This window comes from Hemitrygon akajei, chromosome 5, assembly GCF_048418815.1.
Source record: "Hemitrygon akajei chromosome 5, sHemAka1.3, whole genome shotgun sequence".
NCBI classification, from domain to species: Eukaryota; Metazoa; Chordata; class Chondrichthyes; order Myliobatiformes; family Dasyatidae; genus Hemitrygon; species Hemitrygon akajei.
In genome coordinates this window covers 164,996,306-165,022,331 of record NC_133128.1, presented here as the reverse complement: position 1 = coordinate 165,022,331, position 26,026 = coordinate 164,996,306, and the positions used below count along the sequence as shown (strand labels likewise).

The following is a 26,026-nucleotide window of genomic DNA, read 5'->3' as shown; positions in this document are numbered from 1 at the left end:
ATCTGTGCAATCACCATCTCCGTCCCCTGTGCATTCACCACCACCGGCATCTGTGCAATCACCACCACCGGCACCTGTGCAATCACCACTGGCACCTGTGCAATCACCACCACCGGCACCTGTGCAATCATCACCACCGGCATCTGTGCAATCACCACCACCGGCAACTGTGCAATCACCACCACTGGCACCTGTGTAATCACCACCACCGGCATCTGTGCAATCACCACCACTGGCATCTGTGCAATCACCACCACCAGCACCTGTGCAATCACCACCACCAGCACCTGTGCAATCACCACCTCCATCTCCTGTGCAATCACCACCACCGGCACCTGTGCAATCACCACCACCGGCACATGTGCGATCACCACCTCCGGCACCTGTGCAATCACCACCACCGGCAATTGTGCAATCATCACCACCGGCATCTGTGCAATCACCATCTCCGTCCCCTGTGCATTCACCACCACCGGCATCTGTGCAATCACCACCACCGGCACCTGTGCAATCACCACTGGCACCTGTGCAATCACCACCACCGGCACCTGTGCAATCATCACCACCGGCATCTGTGCAATCACCACCACCGGCAACTGTGCAATCACCACCACTGGCACCTGTGTAATCACCACCACCGGCATCTGTGCAATCACCACCAGCGACACCTGTGCAATCACCACCACCAGCACCTGTGCAATCATCACCACCGACACCTGTGCAATCAACACCTCCATCTCCGGTGCAATCACCACCGGCACCTGTGCAATCACCACCACCGGCACCTGTGCAATCACCACCACCATCTCCTGTGCAATCACCACCACTGGCACCTGTGCAATCACCACCACCGGCACCTGTGCAATCACCACCACCGGCACCTGTGCAATCACCACCTCCGTCTCCTGTGCAATCACCACCACCAGCATCTGTGCAGTCATCACCACCGGCATCTGTGCAATCACCACCGGCACCTGTGCAATAACCACCACCGGCACCTGTGCAATCACCACCACCGGCATCTGTGCAATTACCACCACCGGCACCTGTGCAATCACCACCACCGGCACCTGTGCAATCAACACCTCCATATCCGGTGCAATCACCACCGGCACCTGTGCAATCACCACCACCTGCACCTGTGCAATCACCACCTCCATCTCCTGTGCAATCACCACCACTGGCACCTGTGCATTCACCACCACCGGCACCTGTGCAATCACCACCACCGGAATCTGTGCAATCACCACCTCCGTCCCCTGTGCAATCATCACCACCGGCATCTGTGCAATCACCACCACTGGCACCTGTGTAATCACCACCACTGGCTCCTGTGCAATCACCACCACCGACACCTGTGCAATCACCACCACCGGCATCTGTGCAATCACAACCAACGGCACCTGTGCAATCACCACCTCCGTCTTCTGTGCAATCACCACCTCCGTCTCCTGTGCAATCACCACCACCGGCATCTGTGCAATCACCACCAGAGGCACCTGTGCAATCACCACCTCCGTCTCCTGTGCAATCACCACCACCGGCACCTGTGCAATCACCACCAGCACCTGTGCAATCACCACCATCGGCACCTGTGCAATCACCACCACCGGCACCTGTGCAATCACCACCTCCGACTCCTGTGCAATCACCACCACCGGCAACTGTGCAATCACCAGCACTGGCACCTGTGCAATCACCACCGGCATCTGTGCAATCACCACCACCGGCACCTGTGCAATCACCACTGGCACCAGTGCAATCACCACCACCGGCTCCTGTGCAATCACCACCACCGGCATCTGTGTAATCACCACCACCGGTACCTGTGCAATCACCACCACTGGCACCTGTGTAATCACCACCACCGGCATCTGTGCAATCACCACCACCGACACCTGTGCAATCACCACCTCCGTCTCCTGTGCAATCACCACCACCAGCATCTGTGCAATCACCACCGGCATCTGTGCAATCACCACCACCGGCATCTGTGCAATCACCACCACGGGCTCCTGTGCAATCACCACCGGCATCTGTGCAATCACCACCACCGGTACCTGTGCAATCACCAGCACTGGCACCTGTGTAATCACCACCACCGGCATCTGTGCAATCACCACCACCGACACCTGTGCAATCACCACCTCCGTCTCCTGTGCAATCACCACCACCAGCATCTGTGCAATCACCACCGGCATCTGTGCAATCACCACCACCGGCATCTGTGCAATCACCACCACCGGTACCTGTGCAATCACCACCACCGGCATCTGTGCAATCACCACCACCGGCACCTGTGCAATCAACACTGGCACCAGTGCAATCACCACCACCGGCTCCTGTGCAATCACCACCACCGGCATCTGTGTAATCACCACCACCGGTACCTGTGCAATCACCACTGGCACCAGTGCAATCACCACCACCGGTACCTGTGCAATCACCACCACCGGCATCTGTGTAATCACCACCACCGGTACCTGTGCAATCACCACCACTGGCACCTGTGTAATCACCACCACCGGCATCTGTGCAATCACCACCACCGACACCTGTGCAATCACCACCTCCGTCTCCTGTGCAATCACCACCACCAGCATCTGTGCAATCACCACCGGCATCTGTGCAATCACCACCACCGGCATCTGTGCAATCACCACCACCGGCACCTGTGCAATCACTACCACCGACATCTGTGCAATCACCACCACCGTCTCCTGTGCAATCACCACCACCGGCAACTGTGCAATCACCACCACTGGCACCTGTGTAATCACCACCACCGGCATCTGTGCAATCACCACCACCGACACCTGTGCAATCACCACCTCCGTCTCCTGTGCAATCACCACCACCGGCACCTGTGCAATCACCACCTCCGGCACCTGTGCAATCACCACCTCCATCCCCTGTGCAATCATCACCACCAGCATCTGTGCAATCACCACCACCGGCACCTGTGCAATCACCACTGGCACCAGTGCAATCACCACCACCGGCTCCTGTGCAATCACCACCACCGGCATCTGTGTAATCACCACCACCGGTACCTGTGCAATCACCACCACCGGCATCTGTGCAATCACCACCACCGACACCTGTGCAATCACCACCACCAGCATCTGTGCAATCACCACCGGCACCTGTGCAATCACCACCACCGACATCTGTGCAATCACCACCACGGGCTCCTGTGCAATCACCACCACCGGCAACTGTGCAATCACCAGCACTGGCACCTGTGCAATCACCACCACCGGCATCTGTGCAATCACCACCACCGGCACCTGTGCAATCACCACTGGCACCAGTGCAATCACCACCACCGGCTCCTGTGCAATCACCACCACCGGCATCTGTGTAATCACCACCACCGGTACCTGTGCAATCACCACCACTGGCACCTGTGTAATCACCACCACCGGCATCTGTGCAATCACCACCACCGACACCTGTGCAATCACCACCTCCGTCTCCTGTGCAATCACCACCACCAGCATCTGTGCAATCACCACCGGCATCTGTGCAATCACCACCACCGGCATCTGTGCAATCACCACCACCGGCACCTGTGCAATCACCACCACCGACATCTGTGCAATCACCACCACCGTCTCCTGTGCAATCACCACCACCGGCAACTGTGTAATCACCACCACCAGCATCTGTTCAATCACCACCACCGACACCTGTGCAATCACCACCTCCGTCTCCTGTGCAATCACCACCACCGGCACCTGTGCAATCACCACCTCCGGCACCTGTGCAATCACCACCTCCATCCCCTGTGCAATCATCACCACCAGCATCTGTGCAATCACCACCGGCAACTGTGCAATCACCACCACCGGCATCTGTGCAATCACCACCACCGGCACCTGTGCAATCACCACTGGCACCAGTGCAATCACCACCACTGGCATCTGTGCAATCACCACCACCGGCACCTGTGCAATCACCACCACCGACATCTGTGCGATCACCACCACCGGCACCTGTGCAATCACCACCTCTGTCTCCTGTGCAATCACCACCACCGGCATCTGTGCAATCACCACCACCGGCATCTGTGCAATCACCACCTCCGTCCCCTGTGCAATCATCACCACCGGCATCTGTGTAATCACCACCACCGGCACCTGTGCAATCACCACCACCGGCACCTGTGCAATCACAACCACCGGCATCTGTGTAATCACCACCACCGGCACCTGTGCAATCACCACCACCGGCATCTGTGCAATCACCACCACCAGCACCTGTGCAATCACCACCACCAGCACCTGTGCAATCACCACCTCCATCTCCTGTGCAATCACCACCACCGGCACCTGTGCAATCACCACCACCGGCACATGTGCGATCACCACCTCCGGCACCTGTGCAATCACCACCACCGGCAATTGTGCAATCATCACCACCGGCATCTGTGCAATCACCATCTCCGTCCCCTGTGCATTCACCACCACCGGCATCTGTGCAATCACCACCACCGGCACCTGTGCAATCACCACTGGCACCTGTGCAATCACCACCACCGGCACCTGTGCAATCATCACCACCGGCATCTGTGCAATCACCACCACCGGCAACTGTGCAATCACCACCACTGGCACCTGTGTAATCACCACCACCGGCATCTGTGCAATCACCACCACCGGCACATGTGCGATCACCACCTCCGGCACCTGTGCAATCACCACCACCGGCAATTGTGCAATCATCACCACCGGCATCTGTGCAATCACCATCTCCGTCCCCTGTGCATTCACCACCACCGGCATCTGTGCAATCACCACCACCGGCACCTGTGCAATCACCACTGGCACCTGTGCAATCACCACCACCGGCACCTGTGCAATCATCACCACCGGCATCTGTGCAATCACCACCACCGGCAACTGTGCAATCACCACCACTGGCACCTGTGTAATCACCACCACCGGCATCTGTGCAATCACCACCACTGGCATCTGTGCAATCACCACCACCAGCACCTGTGCAATCACCACCACCAGCACCTGTGCAATCACCACCTCCATCTCCTGTGCAATCACCACCACCGGCACCTGTGCAATCACCACCACCGGCACATGTGCGATCACCACCTCCGGCACCTGTGCAATCACCACCACCGGCAATTGTGCAATCATCACCACCGGCATCTGTGCAATCACCATCTCCGTCCCCTGTGCATTCACCACCACCGGCATCTGTGCAATCACCACCACCGGCACCTGTGCAATCACCACTGGCACCTGTGCAATCACCACCACCGGCACCTGTGCAATCATCACCACCGGCATCTGTGCAATCACCACCACCGGCAACTGTGCAATCACCACCACTGGCACCTGTGTAATCACCACCACCGGCATCTGTGCAATCACCACCAGCGACACCTGTGCAATCACCACCACCAGCACCTGTGCAATCATCACCACCGACACCTGTGCAATCAACACCTCCATCTCCGGTGCAATCACCACCGGCACCTGTGCAATCACCACCACCGGCACCTGTGCAATCACCACCACCATCTCCTGTGCAATCACCACCACTGGCACCTGTGCAATCACCACCACCGGCACCTGTGCAATCACCACCACCGGCACCTGTGCAATCACCACCTCCGTCTCCTGTGCAATCACCACCACCAGCATCTGTGCAGTCATCACCACCGGCATCTGTGCAATCACCACCGGCACCTGTGCAATAACCACCACCGGCACCTGTGCAATCACCACCACCGGCATCTGTGCAATTACCACCACCGGCACCTGTGCAATCACCACCACCGGCACCTGTGCAATCAACACCTCCATATCCGGTGCAATCACCACCGGCACCTGTGCAATCACCACCACCGGCACCTGTGCAATCACCACCTCCATCTCCTGTGCAATCACCACCACTGGCACCTGTGCATTCACCACCACCGGCACCTGTGCAATCACCACCACCGGAATCTGTGCAATCACCACCTCCGTCCCCTGTGCAATCATCACCACCGGCATCTGTGCAATCACCACCACTGGCACCTGTGTAATCACCACCACTGGCTCCTGTGCAATCACCACCACCGACACCTGTGCAATCACCACCACCGGCATCTGTGCAATCACAACCAACGGCACCTGTGCAATCACCACCTCCGTCTTCTGTGCAATCACCACCTCCGTCTCCTGTGCAATCACCACCACCGGCATCTGTGCAATCACCACCAGAGGCACCTGTGCAATCACCACCTCCGTCTCCTGTGCAATCACCACCACCGGCACCTGTGCAATCACCACCAGCACCTGTGCAATCACCACCATCGGCACCTGTGCAATCACCACCACCGGCACCTGTGCAATCACCACCTCTGACTCCTGTGCAATCACCACCACCGGCAACTGTGCAATCACCAGCACTGGCACCTGTGCAATCACCACCGGCATCTGTGCAATCACCACCACCGGCACCTGTGCAATCACCACTGGCACCAGTGCAATCACCACCACCGGCTCCTGTGCAATCACCACCACCGGCATCTGTGTAATCACCACCACCGGTACCTGTGCAATCACCACCACTGGCACCTGTGTAATCACCACCACCGGCATCTGTGCAATCACCACCACCGACACCTGTGCAATCACCACCTCCGTCTCCTGTGCAATCACCACCACCAGCATCTGTGCAATCACCACCGGCATCTGTGCAATCACCACCACCGGCATCTGTGCAATCACCACCACGGGCTCCTGTGCAATCACCACCGGCATCTGTGCAATCAGCACCACCGGCACCTGTGCAATCACCACCACCGACATCTGTGCAATCACTACCACCAGCATCTGTGCAATCACCACCGGCATCTGTGCAATCACCACCACCGGCATCTGTGCAATCACCACCACCGGTACCTGTGCAATCACCACCACCGGCATCTGTGCAATCACCACCACCGGCACCTGTGCAATCAACACTGGCACCAGTGCAATCACCACCACCGGCTCCTGTGCAATCACCACCACCGGCATCTGTGTAATCACCACCACCGGTACCTGTGCAATCACCACTGGCACCAGTGCAATCACCACCACCGGTACCTGTGCAATCACCACCACCGGCATCTGTGTAATCACCACCACCGGTACCTGTGCAATCACCACCACTGGCACCTGTGTAATCACCACCACCGGCATCTGTGCAATCACCACCACCGACACCTGTGCAATCACCACCTCCGTCTCCTGTGCAATCACCACCACCAGCATCTGTGCAATCACCACCGGCATCTGTGCAATCACCACCACCGGCATCTGTGCAATCACCACCACCGGCACCTGTGCAATCACTACCACCGACATCTGTGCAATCACCACCACCGTCTCCTGTGCAATCACCACCACCGGCAACTGTGCAATCACCACCACTGGCACCTGTGTAATCACCACCACCGGCATCTGTGCAATCACCACCACCGACACCTGTGCAATCACCACCTCCGTCTCCTGTGCAATCACCACCACCGGCACCTGTGCAATCACCACCTCCGGCACCTGTGCAATCACCACCTCCATCCCCTGTGCAATCATCACCACCAGCATCTGTGCAATCACCACCACCGGCACCTGTGCAATCACCACTGGCACCAGTGCAATCACCACCACCGGCTCCTGTGCAATCACCACCACCGGCATCTGTGTAATCACCACCACCGGTACCTGTGCAATCACCACCACCGGCATCTGTGCAATCACCACCACCGACACCTGTGCAATCACCACCACCAGCATCTGTGCAATCACCACCGGCACCTGTGCAATCACCACCACCGACATCTGTGCAATCACCACCACGGGCTCCTGTGCAATCACCACCACCGGCAACTGTGCAATCACCAGCACTGGCACCTGTGCAATCACCACCACCGGCATCTGTGCAATCACCACCACCGGCACCTGTGCAATCACCACTGGCACCAGTGCAATCACCACCACCGGCTCCTGTGCAATCACCACCACCGGCATCTGTGTAATCACCACCACCGGTACCTGTGCAATCACCACCACTGGCACCTGTGTAATCACCACCACCGGCATCTGTGCAATCACCACCACCGACACCTGTGCAATCACCACCTCCGTCTCCTGTGCAATCACCACCACCAGCATCTGTGCAATCACCACCGGCATCTGTGCAATCACCACCACCGGCATCTGTGCAATCACCACCACCGGCACCTGTGCAATCACCACCACCGACATCTGTGCAATCACCACCACCGTCTCCTGTGCAATCACCACCACCGGCAACTGTGTAATCACCACCACCAGCATCTGTTCAATCACCACCACCGACACCTGTGCAATCACCACCTCCGTCTCCTGTGCAATCACCACCACCGGCACCTGTGCAATCACCACCTCCGGCACCTGTGCAATCACCACCTCCATCCCCTGTGCAATCATCACCACCAGCATCTGTGCAATCACCACCGGCAACTGTGCAATCACCACCACCGGCATCTGTGCAATCACCACCACCGGCACCTGTGCAATCACCACTGGCACCAGTGCAATCACCACCACTGGCATCTGTGCAATCACCACCACCGGCACCTGTGCAATCACCACCACCGACATCTGTGCGATCACCACCACCGGCACCTGTGCAATCACCACCACCGGCATCTGTGCAATCACCACCTCCGTCCCCTGTGCAATCAGCACCACCGGCATCTGTGTAATCACCACCACCGGCACCTGTGCAATCACCACCACTGGCACCTGTGCAATCACAACCACCGGCATCTGTGTAATCACCACCACCGGCACCTGTGCAATCACCACCACCGGCATCTGTGCAATCACCACCACCAGCACCTGTGCAATCACCACCTCCATCTCCTGTGCAATCACCACCACCGGCACCTGTGCAATCACCACCACCGGCACATGTGCGATCACCACCTCCGGCACCTGTGCAATCACCACCACCGGCAATTGTGCAATCATCACCACCGGCATCTGTGCAATCACCATCTCCGTCCCCTGTGCATTCACCACCACCGGCATCTGTGCAATCACCACCACCGGCACCTGTGCAATCACCACTGGCACCTGTGCAATCACCACCACCGGCACCTGTGCAATCATCACCACCGGCATCTGTGCAATCACCACCACCGGCAACTGTGCAATCACCACCACTGGCACCTGTGTAATCACCACCACCGGCATCTGTGCAATCACCACCAGCGACACCTGTGCAATCACCACCTCCGTCTCCTGTGCAATCACCACCACCGGCATCTGTGCAATCACCACCTCCGTCCCCTGTGCAATCATCACCACCAGCATCTGTGCAATCACCACCGGCAACTGTGCAATCACCACCACCGGCATCTGTGCAATCACCACCACCGGCACCTGTGCAATCACCACCACCGACATCTGTGCAATCACCACCGGCAACTTTGCAATCACCACCACTGGCACCAGTGCAATCACCACCACCGGCATCTGTGCAATCACCACCACCGGCATCTGTGCAATCACCACCTCCGTCCCCTGTGCAATCACCACCACCACATTGGTGGATTTGAACTCAACTCACTGGTGCTGTATACTACATTAAACATTAAACATGCCAGCCAAGTCTCATTTTTGAAGCAGTAGCTAAATTTCAAGTTCAAACATATAACATTTTATCAAAAATCAAACTATCCTTTTAAGTTAATCAAAGCTTTATGATTCAATGAATCTGATGATGGATGGGAATATCACGGAGTAATAAAGGAGGCGATTAAACTCACAGGTTACACCAAGCAAAAATAACAAAGTAGGAAATCATGACACCAACGTCTCTCCTGAAGCTCTCTGGAAGAATGTGGGATGATTGGAGAGTTAGGGTATCAAAGGGAGTCCAGGAGCAAACTTGCAAACAAAATGGAGAAATCAGTTCACCTATTTTGACTGTGGTATTTACAAAGTGAATGTGAATATAGCATCACAAACCTTAGGAAGCGGCATTGATAGCAAATTGTACAGCAACACCTTTCATTTTGTGGGTAACTGTACTTCACTCTATTTGGTACAATCTTATGAATATCAAAAATCATATCAGTATTATTACAACCTTTCTCAGAAATCTACACTGATGTCTATTTTCCATATTGACTGGCACAAATGAAAACATAGCTCATATCCTGCTGCTTCTGAGAACTGTTACCAACTCTGTACAGAAATTCAATTTGCAGAGCAAATTTCATTCAGTATGCAAACAAAAAAAGATTATATCTTAATCTCTGAGCTTAAGTGAGATCATCAGCATCCAATCAGAAGATGTTGGTCAGTCAAGTTTGAAAAGCAGGCACTTTCAACATTACTCCAAATAATAATTGATACACTTTCCTAAAGTATTACTACCTAATCAGTGAGTGGAGTTACCATTCCATGATGGTCCATGTTGAATCAGAGTCTTTGCTGGATCAGCATCATGTTCCCAACTTGCAGAATCACAACTGGTGGTGTAGAGATGTTTTTGCAGAATAGGGTTGTTGGTAGTCGTTGAAAGCTGGCAAGCTTGGCTTACAAGAGACTTGAATGGAGAGATGTTACTTTCCTGGATCTCTTCATCATGTCCCACACTTACATTATCATCTGCTGCCAATAGATTTTCATTGCTGTTCTCATGGTGGTCATCATGCTCATTTTGTTCTTTACCCAGTCTTGTTTTCTCTTCTGTTGTTTGCAATTTTTTTTAAAAGAAAGAAAAGTAAAATATTTCAGGTGATAATTAAGAAACATTGATCTCATAACTTGTGAGTTACCATTTTTAGGATTAAAGCAAAATCAAACCCCACATGCACTGACTGGGCTGTTGCATTCTAAACAAATGCCATCAATAAATTTATTTCAGAAAAAATATCTAGCCTTAGATCTAACCTTATTCATCATCTTTGAAAAAATGTTGATACCTTATTGGGATATTAATTCAAAAATACTAGTCATCTTCTAGTATCTCACTTATTTAGCCAATAGTCATGAAAGCTTCTTAAACATGATCTTAGAGCATAGTGACTAAGGTAATTTCCAGTGCTCACTCAATTATCCCTGCATTAGTATTTCTTAGAGGAGTCACTGACAATTAGGAGCAGGATTCCTTGGGCAACATTTCCTTATAAATACTCCTTCTTCTGAGATGGGTGAGATGCTATCTAGGGCTATGACTCAGAACTTGACAGGGTAGACCTCTCAACTCTTTGAAGGATGTATTGTTCTTCTCATTTGCTTTAGTGCTGGGTGAAGATTATCGCTGAGGTGTATGTGAGTTGATCATTAGCATGGAATTAAATATCAAACAGTCATAGATCATCTAAGTGTAGATAATAACTGATAAGACCGGTCCCTAACTAAAATTACTCAAAGGAATATTTGATGGGACGAGACAGGGTTGCTTCAGGGTAAACTGTAGAAGTCAGCTGGTTGATGGGTTACTGAGATCAATTGGGAAGAGCTAGGATGAACAAAAACTATAAGGTGAGTGTAGTTAGTGAGAATTATATTTGTTGCAGACAACATCACTGTACTTTCCAGTTTTTCAGTTCTCTTATAAACTGATAGCCTGTCAGGAAGCTGATCATTCAGTAGCCCCAAATTCAACCAGTCACATTTTCAGTGTTTTGACAGGAAGCATGGATACGTCTGGCATATACAGATTGAACATTGTGCAAAAAGAGAAAGTTGAAGATCAGCTTTATTTGTCATGCCCATGGAAACATAATGTTTACCTGTGTCAAATCAAATCAGCAAGGATTGTGCTGGGCAGTCCACAAGTGTTGTCACACTTCTAGCATCAACATAGCATGCCCGCTAACACTAACGTTACACCTTCGGAATATGAGAGGAAACCAAAGCACCCAGAGGAAACCCACAAGGACACAGGCAAAATGTACTAACTCCTTACAGGAGAGGTGAGAATTGACCCGACTCATGTTCCCTTACACTCTGCCTCAGTTTTAATTCTCTGCTACTCTGTGTACTTCTCATTACCTTTGATGAAGTTACTATCAGAAGGTAAGAACTCAGGTTTATCTTGATCTAAGGGTTCATGTAGCAGTGTTTGGTTACTATTACCATGATACAAACAGCTGAGAAATGGCCCCACATACAGACGGCCAATCACAAAAATCTTATACTGACGGTTAGGGAAGACAAATTAAGGAATTTCACAATATGGGAAGAAATTAGTATACAGATTCTGAGCAAAAAAAATCTAATTATTAGGAGCAATTTTTAAATGGCATCTCTGTCACATTACACATAAGTCTTCCCATCACTACAACACTACAACACTAATTCCTAGGAAATGCCAACCCGATAGCCGACAATATATGAATGTCGGGGCATCAGCTCTAAGACAGCTGATAGCATTCATCAAAAAGTTAATCAGGAGATTATTACTTGCTTTAGATTTGTAAGACTAGGTAGGGCAATACTGGGCAGAGCATTCACAGCATATAATCCCTCTTTGTCTTCTGGGTCTACAGGAGTCTATCTACAGGAAGTAGAGTGAACCTAAAAAAGTTGTTTGTTTTTGTACTTTGTTAATTTTAAAGCCTCTCCTACGTTAATCTTTCTGAAGGTCACAGAGCTTATTGTTACGTATTTCCTGTTTGTCTCCTATCCCAGTTTAGGATGTCGTATGTATATTATATCCTGATACCGAAAATGTCATTCTTTCTGAAATAGCAGCATCTACTATTCAGAAGCTATTGATTACTATAGTAATAAAGGAAACTATTTAGATAGCCTACGCATGCTGGAGTATCTCATGGTGAATCAGGAATTTGTGTTGTTTCTGCTTTTATTTGAACCTATTAAGTGGTGCCTTTGTGATAACTTTACATCAGATAGAAGATGGAAGTAGAATATTTCATTCTCCATATGTTCTTTCTAGCATTTTGAGTCAACAATAGTGTGTGCTAGATGAAATAGAGCAAAACATAAAGTACTGGAAGTTGTCTTTAAGTCAGGCAACATCTGTGAAAAAAAAAGAACCAATTACCGTTAATTTGGTTGATCTGAAATATTGTCTGTTTTTTCCTCTCACCAGACGCTACCTGACTTTCTGAATACTTATAGCAGTCTTTGTTTACTTTTATTTTATTTTGCTTTTGTATTACTATGCCTTATTATCTTAGTCTCAACCTACTCAAGTACTGCATCATTATGAAATTTTCAGTTTGCTTTCAATCCATTCTGCAACCTGCCAATGAAATCTAGTGCTGGAGATTTGAAACATCTGCTCAATGTGAATGTTTGTATCATCTGCAAACTTCTTTATCACTTCCAGTTTGTTTCAGTTCCAATCAGTAATAAAAGTAACAAAAAGAAATAGATGAAGTTCTGAGCATTGTGGAATTCGATTGGTGTTATCTGTCCGTTCACAAGGACCAACATGAATCATCACCTCTGCTTCCTGTCCTTGAAGCAATTGTAGATTTCAGATTTGCTGTTTCAACCAGTAGTTTACTAGGAATATACAACTCTAGCTTAAACCTTTCACAATCAGTACTACTTTGTCCTGATTTGAACATTTTTTTAATCAGACCTGGTTTTTAATTTCAAAATATTAGTTAATGTCAGTCTAAGAATGTATCCTGTAAGTTAAGGACAGGAGCAAATTCAGTGCTGAAAGTTTGGAGGCATTTGTAATGATCTTTGAAGAATCACCAGATTGTGGCATGGCTCTGGAGGACTGGAAAATTGCAAATGTCATTCCACTCTTCAAGAAGGAAGGGAGGCATAAGAAAGGAAATTATAGGCCAGTTAGTCTGACCTCAGTGGCTGGGATAATGTTGGAGTCGATTGTTAAGTGGGCACGTGATAAAATAGGCCAAAGTCAGCATGATTTCCTTAAGGGAAAATCTTGCTTGACAAATCTATTGGAATTCTTTGAGGAAATAACAAGCAGGATAGACAAAGGAGAATCGGTGGGTGTTCCGTATTTGGATTTTCAGAAGGCCTTTGACAAGATGCTGCACAGGAGGCTGCTTCACAAGCTATGATTCAATGAGATTCCAGGAAAGATACTGGCATGGATAGAGGATTCATTGCTTGATGAGAGGCAAAGAGTGGAAATAAAGGGAGCATTTTCCGATAGGCTGCTGGTGACAACTGTTGTTCCGCAGGGGCCTGTGTTAGAACTGCTTCTGTTTACGGTGTCAATGATTTGGATGATGGAATTGATGGCTTTGTTGCTAAGTTTGCAGATGATTCAAATATAGGTGGAGGAGTAGGGAAGCCAGATTTGGAGAATGGGCAAAGAAGAAGTGGGAGATGGAATACAGTGTTGGAAAGTGTATGGTTACACACTTTGATAGAAGGGACAAAAGCATAGACTATTTTCTAAACAGGCAGAAAATTCAAGAATCTGAGGTGCAAAGGGACTTGGGAAACATTGTGCAGGATCCCTTAAAAGTTAACTTGCAGGTTGCGTCTGTAGTGAGGAAGGCAAATGCAATATTAGCATTCACTTCAAGATGACTTGAATATAAAAACAAGGATGTAATGCTGAGGCTTTATTGGTGAGGCCTCACTTGGATTATTGTGAGTAGTTTTGGGCCCTTTATCTATGAAAGGATGTGCTGACATTGGAGAGGTTCAGAAGTGGTTCATGAGAAGCTTTTAATGGCTTTGGGCCTACCTTCACTGGAATTTAGAAGAATACGGGGGTTCCTCTTTGAAATCTATCGAATGTTGAAAGGCCTAGATAGAGTGGATGAGGTGAAGATGTTTCCTTTAGTGAGGGAGATAAGCACCAGAGGGCACAGACTCAGATTACAAGGACATCTTTTTAGAACAGAGATGAGGAGGAATTTCTTTAGCCAGAGGGTGATGAGTCTGTGGAATTCGTTACCACAGGTGGCTGTGGAGGCCAAATTGTTGGATGTACAAGTATTTGAAGCAGAATTTGATAGGTTCTTGAATAGTCAGGGTATGAAATGTTACAGGAAAAAGGCAGGAGAGTGGTGCTGAGAAGAAAAATAGATCAACCAGGTTGAAATAATGAAGCAGACTCAAAGAGCGGAATGCTCTCTATCTCTTATTGCTCCTATCTCTTATGATCTTATGCTTTGGGAACTTAATGGTTAAACTTTATCACATCCTGTATACTAATTACACACAATAATTAATTGTGAGAAATTTTGCATCGACTAGTTAAAGATTAAACTTACTTACGTCTTCACATCACCAAAGCACATGACTGAAGTGTTATTCCTGGAAAATTGAGCAATGGTCTTGATGGCTCATTACAAAGCTAATCTTTATCTGGTGATCAGGGCCAAGGAAATCAAAATCAACCAACATATCAGGATCTACTGAAGCATTAAATTCAAATTCCACAAAAATAAAAATTTATAGTGCTGCTTTCAAAACACTTTGCACCCAAAGTACAAAATATTTTTGCCCTTTGCATCCAGGTACATATCTTTGTAATTGTACCTGGATGCAAAGTCTTTGTAATGATTAACAAACTACTTCATTCTTCAATGAAGACAGTCTGTAACTACTGGCATTCCAAAACAAAATGTATATACAACTGTAAAGTAGTGGCTTTTTAAAAAATCTACTTTATATATAAGAATAAGTAGATATTCTGCAGAGTACTGTGCTGTGTGGACAGGAAAGGTTGTACATTTGATGTCTGACCTTTATCTTAGCTAATGACAGTGAAGATGATGTTTGTCTTAGAACCATTGATTTAATGTAGGTGAATGCAGTTCTTGATCAGAATTGGATAGCAGGCAATAGCAAATCATCTGTTCAGTTTACACACTGCTCAGTTTACCTTATTATTGACTTTATTGAAAAGGAAAATCAAATAGTCAAAATGGTAATTTGCTGCTGCTCACTGAGAGTTACTGCTGATTTCTGAGTCAGATTAGAAGCAAAGAGCCAGGCTTTTCATTTATGATGATGATCAAGTGAACCTTGCAAATTAGATTTTCTAACCGAGCTTAGGTATAGATAGAAATGGGATTAATTTCATAATTGTGAAAGCTTCAATGATTATGTCTTCTAGGATTTAACATCTCAGGTCCCATTAACCATTAGAAGTGAGGTTGACTATATACCCTATATCTCACACTCTCAAAGAATTCTCATAGATTAGTCAAAGCTAACTTTCTCTTCACAAGCTCATGCTGACTATACTTAATCTTCTTATTATTTTCTACAGTTATCACCTATTCAGCCTTCACCATAGATTGCAGCATTTTTCAACTATGAGATTACAGTACGATCAATGGTTATCTGCACTCTGTCTTGCTCTTCTTTTAGACAGTGGAGTCACACTTACTGATCTCTCATCTATACAAACTATAGTAGAATCCAAAGAATTTTCCAAGGTGATCAACTCTTTGAGAACTCTGGGATGCAGATCATAGTGTTATTGAGATTTATCAGCCTTCAAGCTCAGCAATTTTTCTGTACTTTTCCTAAGACTAATAGCCTTTTGGTTCCACATCAGACTATATCTTTGGTTCTGTATTATTTCTGGCAGGGTTTTTGTGATTCCTTACACGGACGGACGGACGGACGGACACACACACACACACACACACACACACACACACACACACACACACACACACACACACACACACACACACACACACACACACACACACACACACACACACACACACACACACACACACACACACTTATATTTAATTTTCTGCCCTTCTTGTCTTCCCTATTATGAATTCTCTTATCTCTGTCCATTTTAGCCTTTTTTACAGAATTTACTCTCGCTAGACTTCTCCATTTCAAAATATCAGTATAAGCTCTTTCTCATTTCCTAAGTTATAAAACATTCCCCGTTCCTAGGTCCACTTCTATTTCTGGCCACTTTATAAGTTCTGTCTTATGATTCAATACTATCTTTAATTTTTCCTGCCAAACATACTTGGGCTATTCTTCCTGCTGAGCATTATATATATTATTTGCAACTCGTACGGTTTACTTAAAAACTAGCCACTGTTTCTCCTTTGAATATCATTAAATACAGTCCCCTATCAGTCATTTGTCCCCTACATGTTTTTATTTTTGTTTAGCTTTGAAATGATTAATGAACTTTATCACTTCCAAGCTCAATGTAAAGCACTATCATGTTATGGCCACTTTTCCTAAGTTTTATTTAAAACATTATTAATTGACTCTCTCTCTCTCTCACTGCACAATGCAACATCTAAAATAGCCTTTTTTCTATAGTTGTTTGTACAATATATCGATCTAGAAAAAACATCTTAGACGCATTTCATGAGTTTCTCCACCAGTTTGACATGGGTTACTGTTACTGCTATATTGTACTCTTATTGGATCCTCCAACATTGCATCCAGTACTTGGCAGTATATAAATAATTATAACCACTATTTGGCAGGGTATAACTAACTTCCACCAGTGCCCTCTGCCTGTTGCTGTCTCTAACTCCACTCAAACTGATTCTAATTCTGCATCGTGATCTGCTGAGTGGAACTTTCCTGAAGTTTTGTGTAAAATTCTGAGTGCCCTATTACAGGAACAACGCGAGAACTTTGGAAAGGGTAATAAAGAGATTTACCATGATTCTGTTTGGATTAGAGGGCATGAACTACCATGTGTAGCTACCATGTGTATCAGTGTCCAAATGGAAACTCTGTTTGTGAAGGGGACTGAATCAGGAGATTCTTACCCTTACTGCTTTTCTCCTGGTCTTACTGATATTTACCCATTCCCTCTCTGCCTGCACATTCTTAATCTGTGCTTTTAGATACTTTCATAAATGCACTATCCACATATTTCTCAGCCTTGTGGATATGCCATGGTGACAACTACTGCTGCTCCCATTCTGAAACCCTGAGTTAAAGCTGTTGAAGTTGGAAACACTTCACGTATGTGGTTGTGTAGGTCATGGGAGTGTTCACAACTTCCCACATGTAACAGGACACAGGATGCTCACTCCACTCAGCTGAACTACATTCACATTCCTTACCTTTATGGCTTATAACCTGAAGTTCAGAAATTAGACACTAGATATATTCACCAGCTAATTAGCAAAGAGAAATCAGATTAAAGATTTGATTTATTTGTCATCTGTACAGAAAACATTGAAACATGCAGTGAAATGCATAGTTTGCATCCAATCAAATCTGCGAAGGTTGTGCTGGAGAAAGCCTGAATGTTTTGCCATGCGTTCGCCGCCAACGTAGCATGCCTACAACTTAATAACCCAAACTGTGCATCTTCAAATTGAGGGAGGAAACCAGAGAATTCAGAGGAAACCCATGCCTTCACAGGGTTAACATACAAACTCCTTAGAGACAGCAGCAGGAATCAAACGCTGATCAGTGATCACTGTGGCTGTAAAGCAATTGCACTAACCACTACTCTGCTGTGCTGCTGCAGGACCAATCAGCTACCTGCCTTCTGCAGACATGCCTTATGGACATCATTTTTGTACTCTGACTTTCAAACCCTTTTCTTTGACACAGTTAAGAATGACATCTTCCTAGATTACTGTGAGTTTCCTAAGTTCTGATGATTATATGAATCTACTAATCACTGAAGTAATTGCCAGACACATCAGAAGTTTATACCACAAGATATTAATGACCCCCACACACCTTGAATTGCTAGCTCTTTCCACTTTTCTTTGTTTTGCTGAATTATGTCCATCCAGTTCAGCTTAAAGCATTTGAGGTCCACAGTAGCCACAGAATATTCGATAGAACAGCCTCCATCTGATGGAACACTCCTTACACTGTGCCTTCTGGTTGTTTCTGGAGTGTTTCCTGCTCCAATATTGGTAAGACTTTAACAACACAAGAAAAAAATTCAAGTTAGATGTTGAGACATGTTGAAGAAAACTTTTAAACTTCAGGTAATTTTTTTTTTTAGCAACGATGAGCAGTGCCTATCTAAATCAGACATGCTTTAAATGGGTTGCTTTTACAATTAGATTATGTAATGAAAACAAAATGTTTTATCCAATAAAAGGAAATTCATTTGTTTGGCTCTGGTTTATCTCTTCAGTACCACTTCTGAGTTACTTTCTAAGTCTTCTGATTGTTCTTCCTAGCTTTTTTAGATTTTATGAGCTCAATTTATTTGTACACTGTTTCTTCTACTGCCTCAAGTACATCCCTTTGGTTAATCCCATGGTTACACTTGGTCCCCAATATCCTCAGTGCTATGAGGTTGAGCAGAACCATAAGCACGGACCAGGTCTCAATGATAGATAGATAGATAGATAGATACTTTATTCATCCCCATGGGGAAATTCAACTTTTTTCCAATGTCCCATACACTTGTTGTAGCAAAACTAATTACATACAATACTTAACTCAGTAAAAAATATGATATGCATCTAAATCACTATCTCAAAAAGCATTAATAATAGCTTTAAAAAAGTTCTTAAGTCCTGGCGGTAGAATTGTAAAGCCTAATGGCATTGGGGAGTATTGACCTCTTCATCCTGTCTGAGGAGCATTGCATCGATAGTAACCTGTCTATGGTTCCCCCGATGTCCTTGCAATAACAATTCCTGATTAGGCACAGTTGGTAACAATTGGAATACAAATAACAAATTGAAAATATTAAACACCATATCAAGCGTAACTAAAAATTAAAATTTAATCAACAACACATTAAACTACTGTTAATTAGTTAAAAGCTAAATATTAAAGAACAGGAAACAGAAAATCCTTCACTCGTCTGTTAGATGAAGTCCAGTGAACTATTCAAATAAATTGACACTCCAGAAATTGAGAGACAAAGACAAAGTTTATTCAGTTTGTCAGCACAGATCATTTGGAAACAATCCCTGAACCCACTGATGAAATAGAGGCATAGAGCACTAGAGCACAGAGACAAGCCCTTCAGCCCACCTAGTCCATGCCAAACTGTTATTCTGCCTAATCCAATCAATCCACATCTGGACTCTAGCCCTCCTTGCTACTCCCATCTATATACTTATACAATCTTCGATTACATTTTTCTATCAAAACCTTATCTACTACTTTCGCTGGTAGCTTGTTCCATACTCACACTATCCTCTGAGCAAAGAAGTTTCCCCTCAGAGTCCCCTTAAATATTCACTGTTCACCCTTAATCTTTGACCTCTAGTTCTAGTCTTACCCAACCAGAATGGAAATAAAGACTGTCTGTATTTATCCTATCTATACTCCTCTTAACTTCTGAGATTGTCAAAAGCACCTGCTGTACAGTGTGTTCAGTACTTGGGTTGAGATTCTAAATTGGAGAAAGGCCAATTTTTGATGGTGTCAGAAAGGATCTGGGGACATGAACATGAAATTTTGAGAATGCAGAGTTTATATGTTCCTGTCAGAATAAAAGGCAATTGATAACAGGCTTAGGGAACTTAGGGTTTTGAGAGATGTTGAGGGTATCATTAAGAAAAAGCAGCTGCAGAGCAGGTATAGACAAAAAAGAGCAGTTGATATATTTGAGGAGAGAAACGCAAGAGAACACTTGAGAAGGAAATCAGGAGGACTAAAAGAGGGTGTGAGGTTGCTCTCGCAGACAAGGTGAAGAGATTCTACAGACATATTAAGAGCAACAGGATGGCAAAGGTCAATACTGGTCTCGAACATCAGAGTGGTCATCCTTGCATAAAGCCAGAAGAGATGGGGGTGATCTTAAATGGATTTTTTGCATCTGTATTTACTTGGGAGACAGACACAGAGTCTAAAGAAGTTAGGCAAAGCAGCAGTGAAATCGTGAGCACTAAACAAATTACAGAGGAGGAGATGTCTGCTGTCTTCAGGCAATTAAGGTGGATAAATAGCAAAACCAAAGAGCTGATGATCAATTACAGGAGGAAGGAGCCAGAGATCTAGCAGCCATCCTCATTAGGGGAACAGAGGTGGAGACCATCAGTGGCTTTAAATTCCTTGGTGTTGACATATCAGAGGATCTATCCTCGGATCAGCAAGCACATAAGTCTCAACAGAAAGAAGGCACAGCAGCACCTCTACTTTCTTAGAAGTTTGTGTGGATCTGGTATGTCACCAAAAACTTTGACAAACTTTTGGAGATGCACAGAGGATAGTGTCCTAATTGGTTGCATCACAGCCTGCTATGGAAACACCAATGCCCAGGAATAGAAGAGGCTATAGAAAGTGGTGAATTACAGGCGATGCCCTCCCATCAATGAGTGCACTTATATGGAGTACTACCACGAGAAAGCAGCATCCATCATCTAAGTCCCCCACCATCCAGATCATGCCTTCTTCTCACTACAACCATTGGGAAGAAGGTACAGAAGCCTTCAAGTCCCACACCACCAGGTTCAGAAACAGTTATTACCCTTACAGTCATTAGGCTTCTGAACTGGAATTTGCTCTTACACTGAACTGATTCTCTGACCTATAATTTTATTTTCAAGGATTCTTTACAAGTCACGTTATCAGTATTTTGTTATTATTTGCACAGTTTGTCTTTTGCACATTATTTGCTTGTTTGCCTTTTTCTGTTTAATTTTTTTGTAAAATTCAATTTTATTCCTTTTTTCTGTAAACACCTGCAAGAAAATGAATCTCAAAGTAGTAAATAGTAATATATACTGTGCATACATGGATGATAAAGTTATTTCGAACTTTGAACTCAGCAATGACCTAGAACTGAATTCTGGCACACAAAGTTGCTCTCACAGTCATAACCTTGCCAAGTCCATCTTAAAGGCATCTATAGAACTGAGGCTAAAGTGGGAGAACTGGACAACACTCCTTTTTCTTGCATGACTCAACCATTATGCTAAATGGGATAGATGGTACTGATCTGGCAGCAAAAAATTGGGCATTTAAGAAATACTGATGGCAATCTGAAGTAGTAGAAGCAGCAAACCCTTCTTCACGTTTGTGTTTATGATTTCTTTCTCATTCATCAGTTGTGGTGGGCCCAGCTCTTGCATGCTCAAGACAAGAATTTTCCACCCTCTTCAGTCAGAAGGGCCAAATGATTTCTGCTCCTTCGACTCCCTCCATGGCATACACCAGTCTTCAACTAACTTGATTTACTCTCACATGATCTTAAAAACAGTTGTGTGCAATAGATACAGCAGAGGCTATGAGAGCAGATTGACATCTTAGCAGTAGCATTGAAGACCTGTTCCAATACTAGCTCTTTCCCTAACCGAACTATTCATTATAGGTATATACTCAACAGTGTAGGAGATCGGTCTGACATTTCCTGATCTGAAAAAGCAGAACAAATTGAGTCTGGCTAAAAACTACCCTATCACTGGTAAAGCGATGAAAGGTGTCATCAGGAGTGCTGTCAACTAACACCTTCTTACCAACAGCCTGCTCATTAGTGTCTAATATCTATTTCTTCAGAACCATTCTCAATCCTTATTTTCGCCTTAGTGAATGCATAGACTAAAGAGCTTGATTCTAGAGGTGAGGTGAAAGTGGATGCCCTTGACATCAAATTAGCATTTGATAAGGTATAGCTTCAAGTTCTGATGAAAACTGAAGTCAGCTTGCATCCAGAGGAGAGCACTCGGACTGTCAGAGTTACCTATTCGTCGCACAAAAGAAGCTGGTTATTGAAGCTTAATTATCGCAACCCCAGGTTATCACTGCAGGACAGCCTCCTAGAGCAAACCATCCACAGCTACTTCATTAACAGTCTTCCTTTCACCATCAGATCAGAAACGGGGATGTTTGCTGATAATAAGCATGATGCTGACATACATCCTAAGATGCGTTGGGACACATCATCAGTGATGTAACCTGGGGTCGTCCGGTGTTATGGGGTCTTTCAACATCAGACACTCTCACCCAGGCGACCCAGCCATCAGGCCCTGTCTTGTGTCCCAGCAGCACTGGTCCACAGGTCACAGGTCTTGATCCATAGTCGGACATAGTCTCGCTCAGCAGCATCTGTGATGGTCCTGATTGCTCTTTTCTTTGCAGCGCCCACAATGCCAAGGAGAGAGTAGGTTCCGCCCAGTGAGCAGCCAGCAAAACCTCTACACCCCACCTCTATAGGCTCACATCGTGCCCTCCATCCCTGTCTCTGATACTGCTCTACCAGCTCCTGGTATTTGGCTTTCTTATGCTCTAACGCTTACTCATTCCGGTCTTCCCAAGCACTGTCAGTTCTACATTGACCATCTGCTTTGAGGGTTCTGTCAGAATGACCATGTCAGGCCTCAGGAATAGGGAAATTTAATTGCTTGCGAAGATCGACTTCCTGTTGCCAGTCGGATGGTATGATGCGTGTGGTGATCTGGGCTGAGATGGTGGTTGGACTCCAGCTTTGACAAAGGCTATTGTTTAATTCCATTCACAAACACTCAGCCAGAGAAGCAGCCCATTCCTGTGAGCAGCAGAATCTAGACAACATTCAGACAAGGGTTGATAACTGACAAGAAAGATTTGCACCACATTCAAGCCAGGATATGGCTATATCTAATAAAAGAGAACCTAAATCTGCCTCTTACATTCATCAATATAGTCATTGTCATCATCAACGTCTTGGGGTCACTACTGACCAGAAGTTCATCTAGAGCAGCCACATGAGGTCAGAGGCAAGTCTTCAGTCAATGCAATTTATCCCACATGATGAGAGGCTGAACATTCTGTGGTGATTGATTCACCACTTGTCAGCCCAAAGCGCTCCTGCTCTCTGCAAGGCACAAGTCAGGACTGTACTGGAATGCTCTCTTGTTTGAATGAGTCACGCTCCTGAAACATTCAGGTAACCTAATACTATCCACAGGCACAAAAAGAGACTGCAGATTCTGGATATTTAGAGCAATACACACAATGTGCTGGAGGAGCTCAGCAGGTCAGGCAGCATCTATGGATGGTAATAAACAGTCAACGTTTCAGTCCGAGACTTTTTAATCAGGACCATCCAGGACAAAGTAGCTGGGATGATTGGTATCTTATCTACCATTTCAATTTTTCCTTCTCTCTACTACCTAAGACCATAAGACTTAGGAGCAGAATTAGGCCATCTGGCCCATTGAGTCTGCTCCGCCATTCAATCATGGCTGGTCCTTTTTTTTGATGTCATGTCCAATCAAGAGCCAATCAAGCTCTACCCAATGACCTGGCCTCCACAACTGCACGTGGCAACAAATTTCACAAATTCCCCACCCTTTGGCTAAAGAAGTTTCTCCGCATCTCTGTTTTGAAAGGGCACCCCTCTATCCTGAGGCTGTGTCCTCTTGTCCTAGATCCTCCCACCATGGGAAACATCCTTTCCACATCTACTCTGTCTGGGCCTTTCAACATTCGAAAGGTTTCAATGAGGTTCCCCCTCATCTTTCTGAATTCCAGTGAGTACAGACCCAGAGCCATCAAACGTTCCTCGTATGATAACCCTTTCATTTCTGGAATCATCCTTGTGAACCTCCTCTGGAACCTTACCAATGCCAGCACATCTTTTCTAAGCTGAGGGGCCCAAAACTGTTCACAATACTCAGGTGAGGCCTCACCAGTGCCTTATAAAGCCTCAGCATCACATCCTTGCTCTTATATTCTAGACTTTTAAAAATGAATGCTAGCATGGCATTTGTCTTCCTCTATAACAACTTGCACAAGGACTCCCAAATCCCTTTGCATCTCAGATTTTTGGATTCTCTGCCCATTTAGAAAATAGTCTACATATTTATTTCTACTACAAAAGTGGATGACCATGCATTTTCCAACCATGTATTTTATTTGCCATTTTTTTGCCCATTCTCATAATCTGTCTAAGTCCTTCTGCATCCTACCTGTTTCCTGAACACTACCAATCTTCGTATTGTCTGCAAACTTGGCAACAAAGCCATCTATTCCATCAGCTAAATCATTTATAAACAGCATAAAAAGAAGCGGTCCCAACACCAACCCCTGTGGAACACCTCTAGTCACTGGCAGCCAAACAGAAAAGGATCCTTTCATCCCCACTTGCTACCTCCTACCAATCAGCTGATGTTCTAACCATGTTAGTAACTTTCCTGTAAAACGATGGGCTCTTAACTTGGTAAGCAGCCTCATGTGTGGCACCTTGTCAAAGGCCATCTGAAAGTCCAAATATACAACATCCACTGCATCCCCTTTATCTATCCTACTTGTAATCTTCTCAAGGAATTCCAACAGGTTCGTCAGGCAGGGTTTTCCCTGAAGGAAACCATGCTGACTTTGTACTGTCTTGTCCTGTCCCATCAAGTGCGCCATCATCTCATCCTTAATAATTGACTCTAACATCTTCCCAACCACTGAGGTTAGGCTAACTGGTTAATTATTTCCTTTCTGCTGCCTTCCTCCTTTCTTAAAGAGTGGAGTGACATTTGCAATTTTCCAGTGCTCTGGCACCATGCCAGAGTCCAATGATGGGTTGCACCTGAACTCGAGGGGGAGCAATATCCTTGCTGGTAGGTTTGCTAGCATGGTTCAGGAGGGTTTAAACTGATTTGCAAGGGGGATGGGACCCGGAGTGATAGAGCAGTGGAAGAAGTGCATGGAGTAAAGCCAGATCTAACATATCGAGAGGCTTTGAGGAAAGAGAAGCAGAATAAAGGGTGTAAAGGCAGTAAGGTAGAAGGGCTAAAGTGTGTGTACTTCAATGCAAGAAGCATCAGGAACAAAGGTGATGAACTGTGAGCTTGGATACACACATGGAATTATGATGTAGTGGCCATTACGGAGACTTGGCTGGCACCAGGGCAGGAATGGATTCTCAATATTCCTGGATTTCAGTGCTTTAAAAGGGATAGAGAGGGAGGGAAAGGGGAGGAGGGGTGGCATTACTGGTCAGGGATACTATTACAGCTGCAGAAAGGGTGGGTAATGTAGCAGGATCCTCTTTTGAGTCAGTATGGGTGGAAGTCAGGAACAGGAAGGGAGCAGTTACTCTACTGGGGGTAATCTACTGGTAGCAGCAGAGATACCGAGGAGCAGATTGGGAGGCAGATTTTGGAAAGGTGCAAAAATAACAGGGTTGTTATCATGGGTGACTTTAA

At 46.4% G+C, this 26,026-nt stretch overlaps 1 protein-coding gene across 4 annotated transcripts in view; it reads right to left on the bottom strand.

Annotated features, from left to right (window-relative positions):
- pde1a (phosphodiesterase 1A, calmodulin-dependent) overlaps nt 1-26,026 on the bottom strand; it is a 648,403-nt gene that overhangs the window by 54,586 nt on the left and 567,791 nt on the right. For all 4 annotated transcript variants that reach the window (XM_073047065.1, XM_073047064.1, XM_073047066.1 and 1 more), the window contains 2 exons: nt 18,672-18,859; nt 10,446-10,739 (listed from right to left, as the gene is read on the bottom strand). In XM_073047065.1, coding sequence (XP_072903166.1) covers nt 10,446-10,739; nt 18,672-18,859 — 482 coding nt within the window. The remainder of the gene's footprint in view (nt 1-10,445; nt 10,740-18,671; nt 18,860-26,026) is intronic.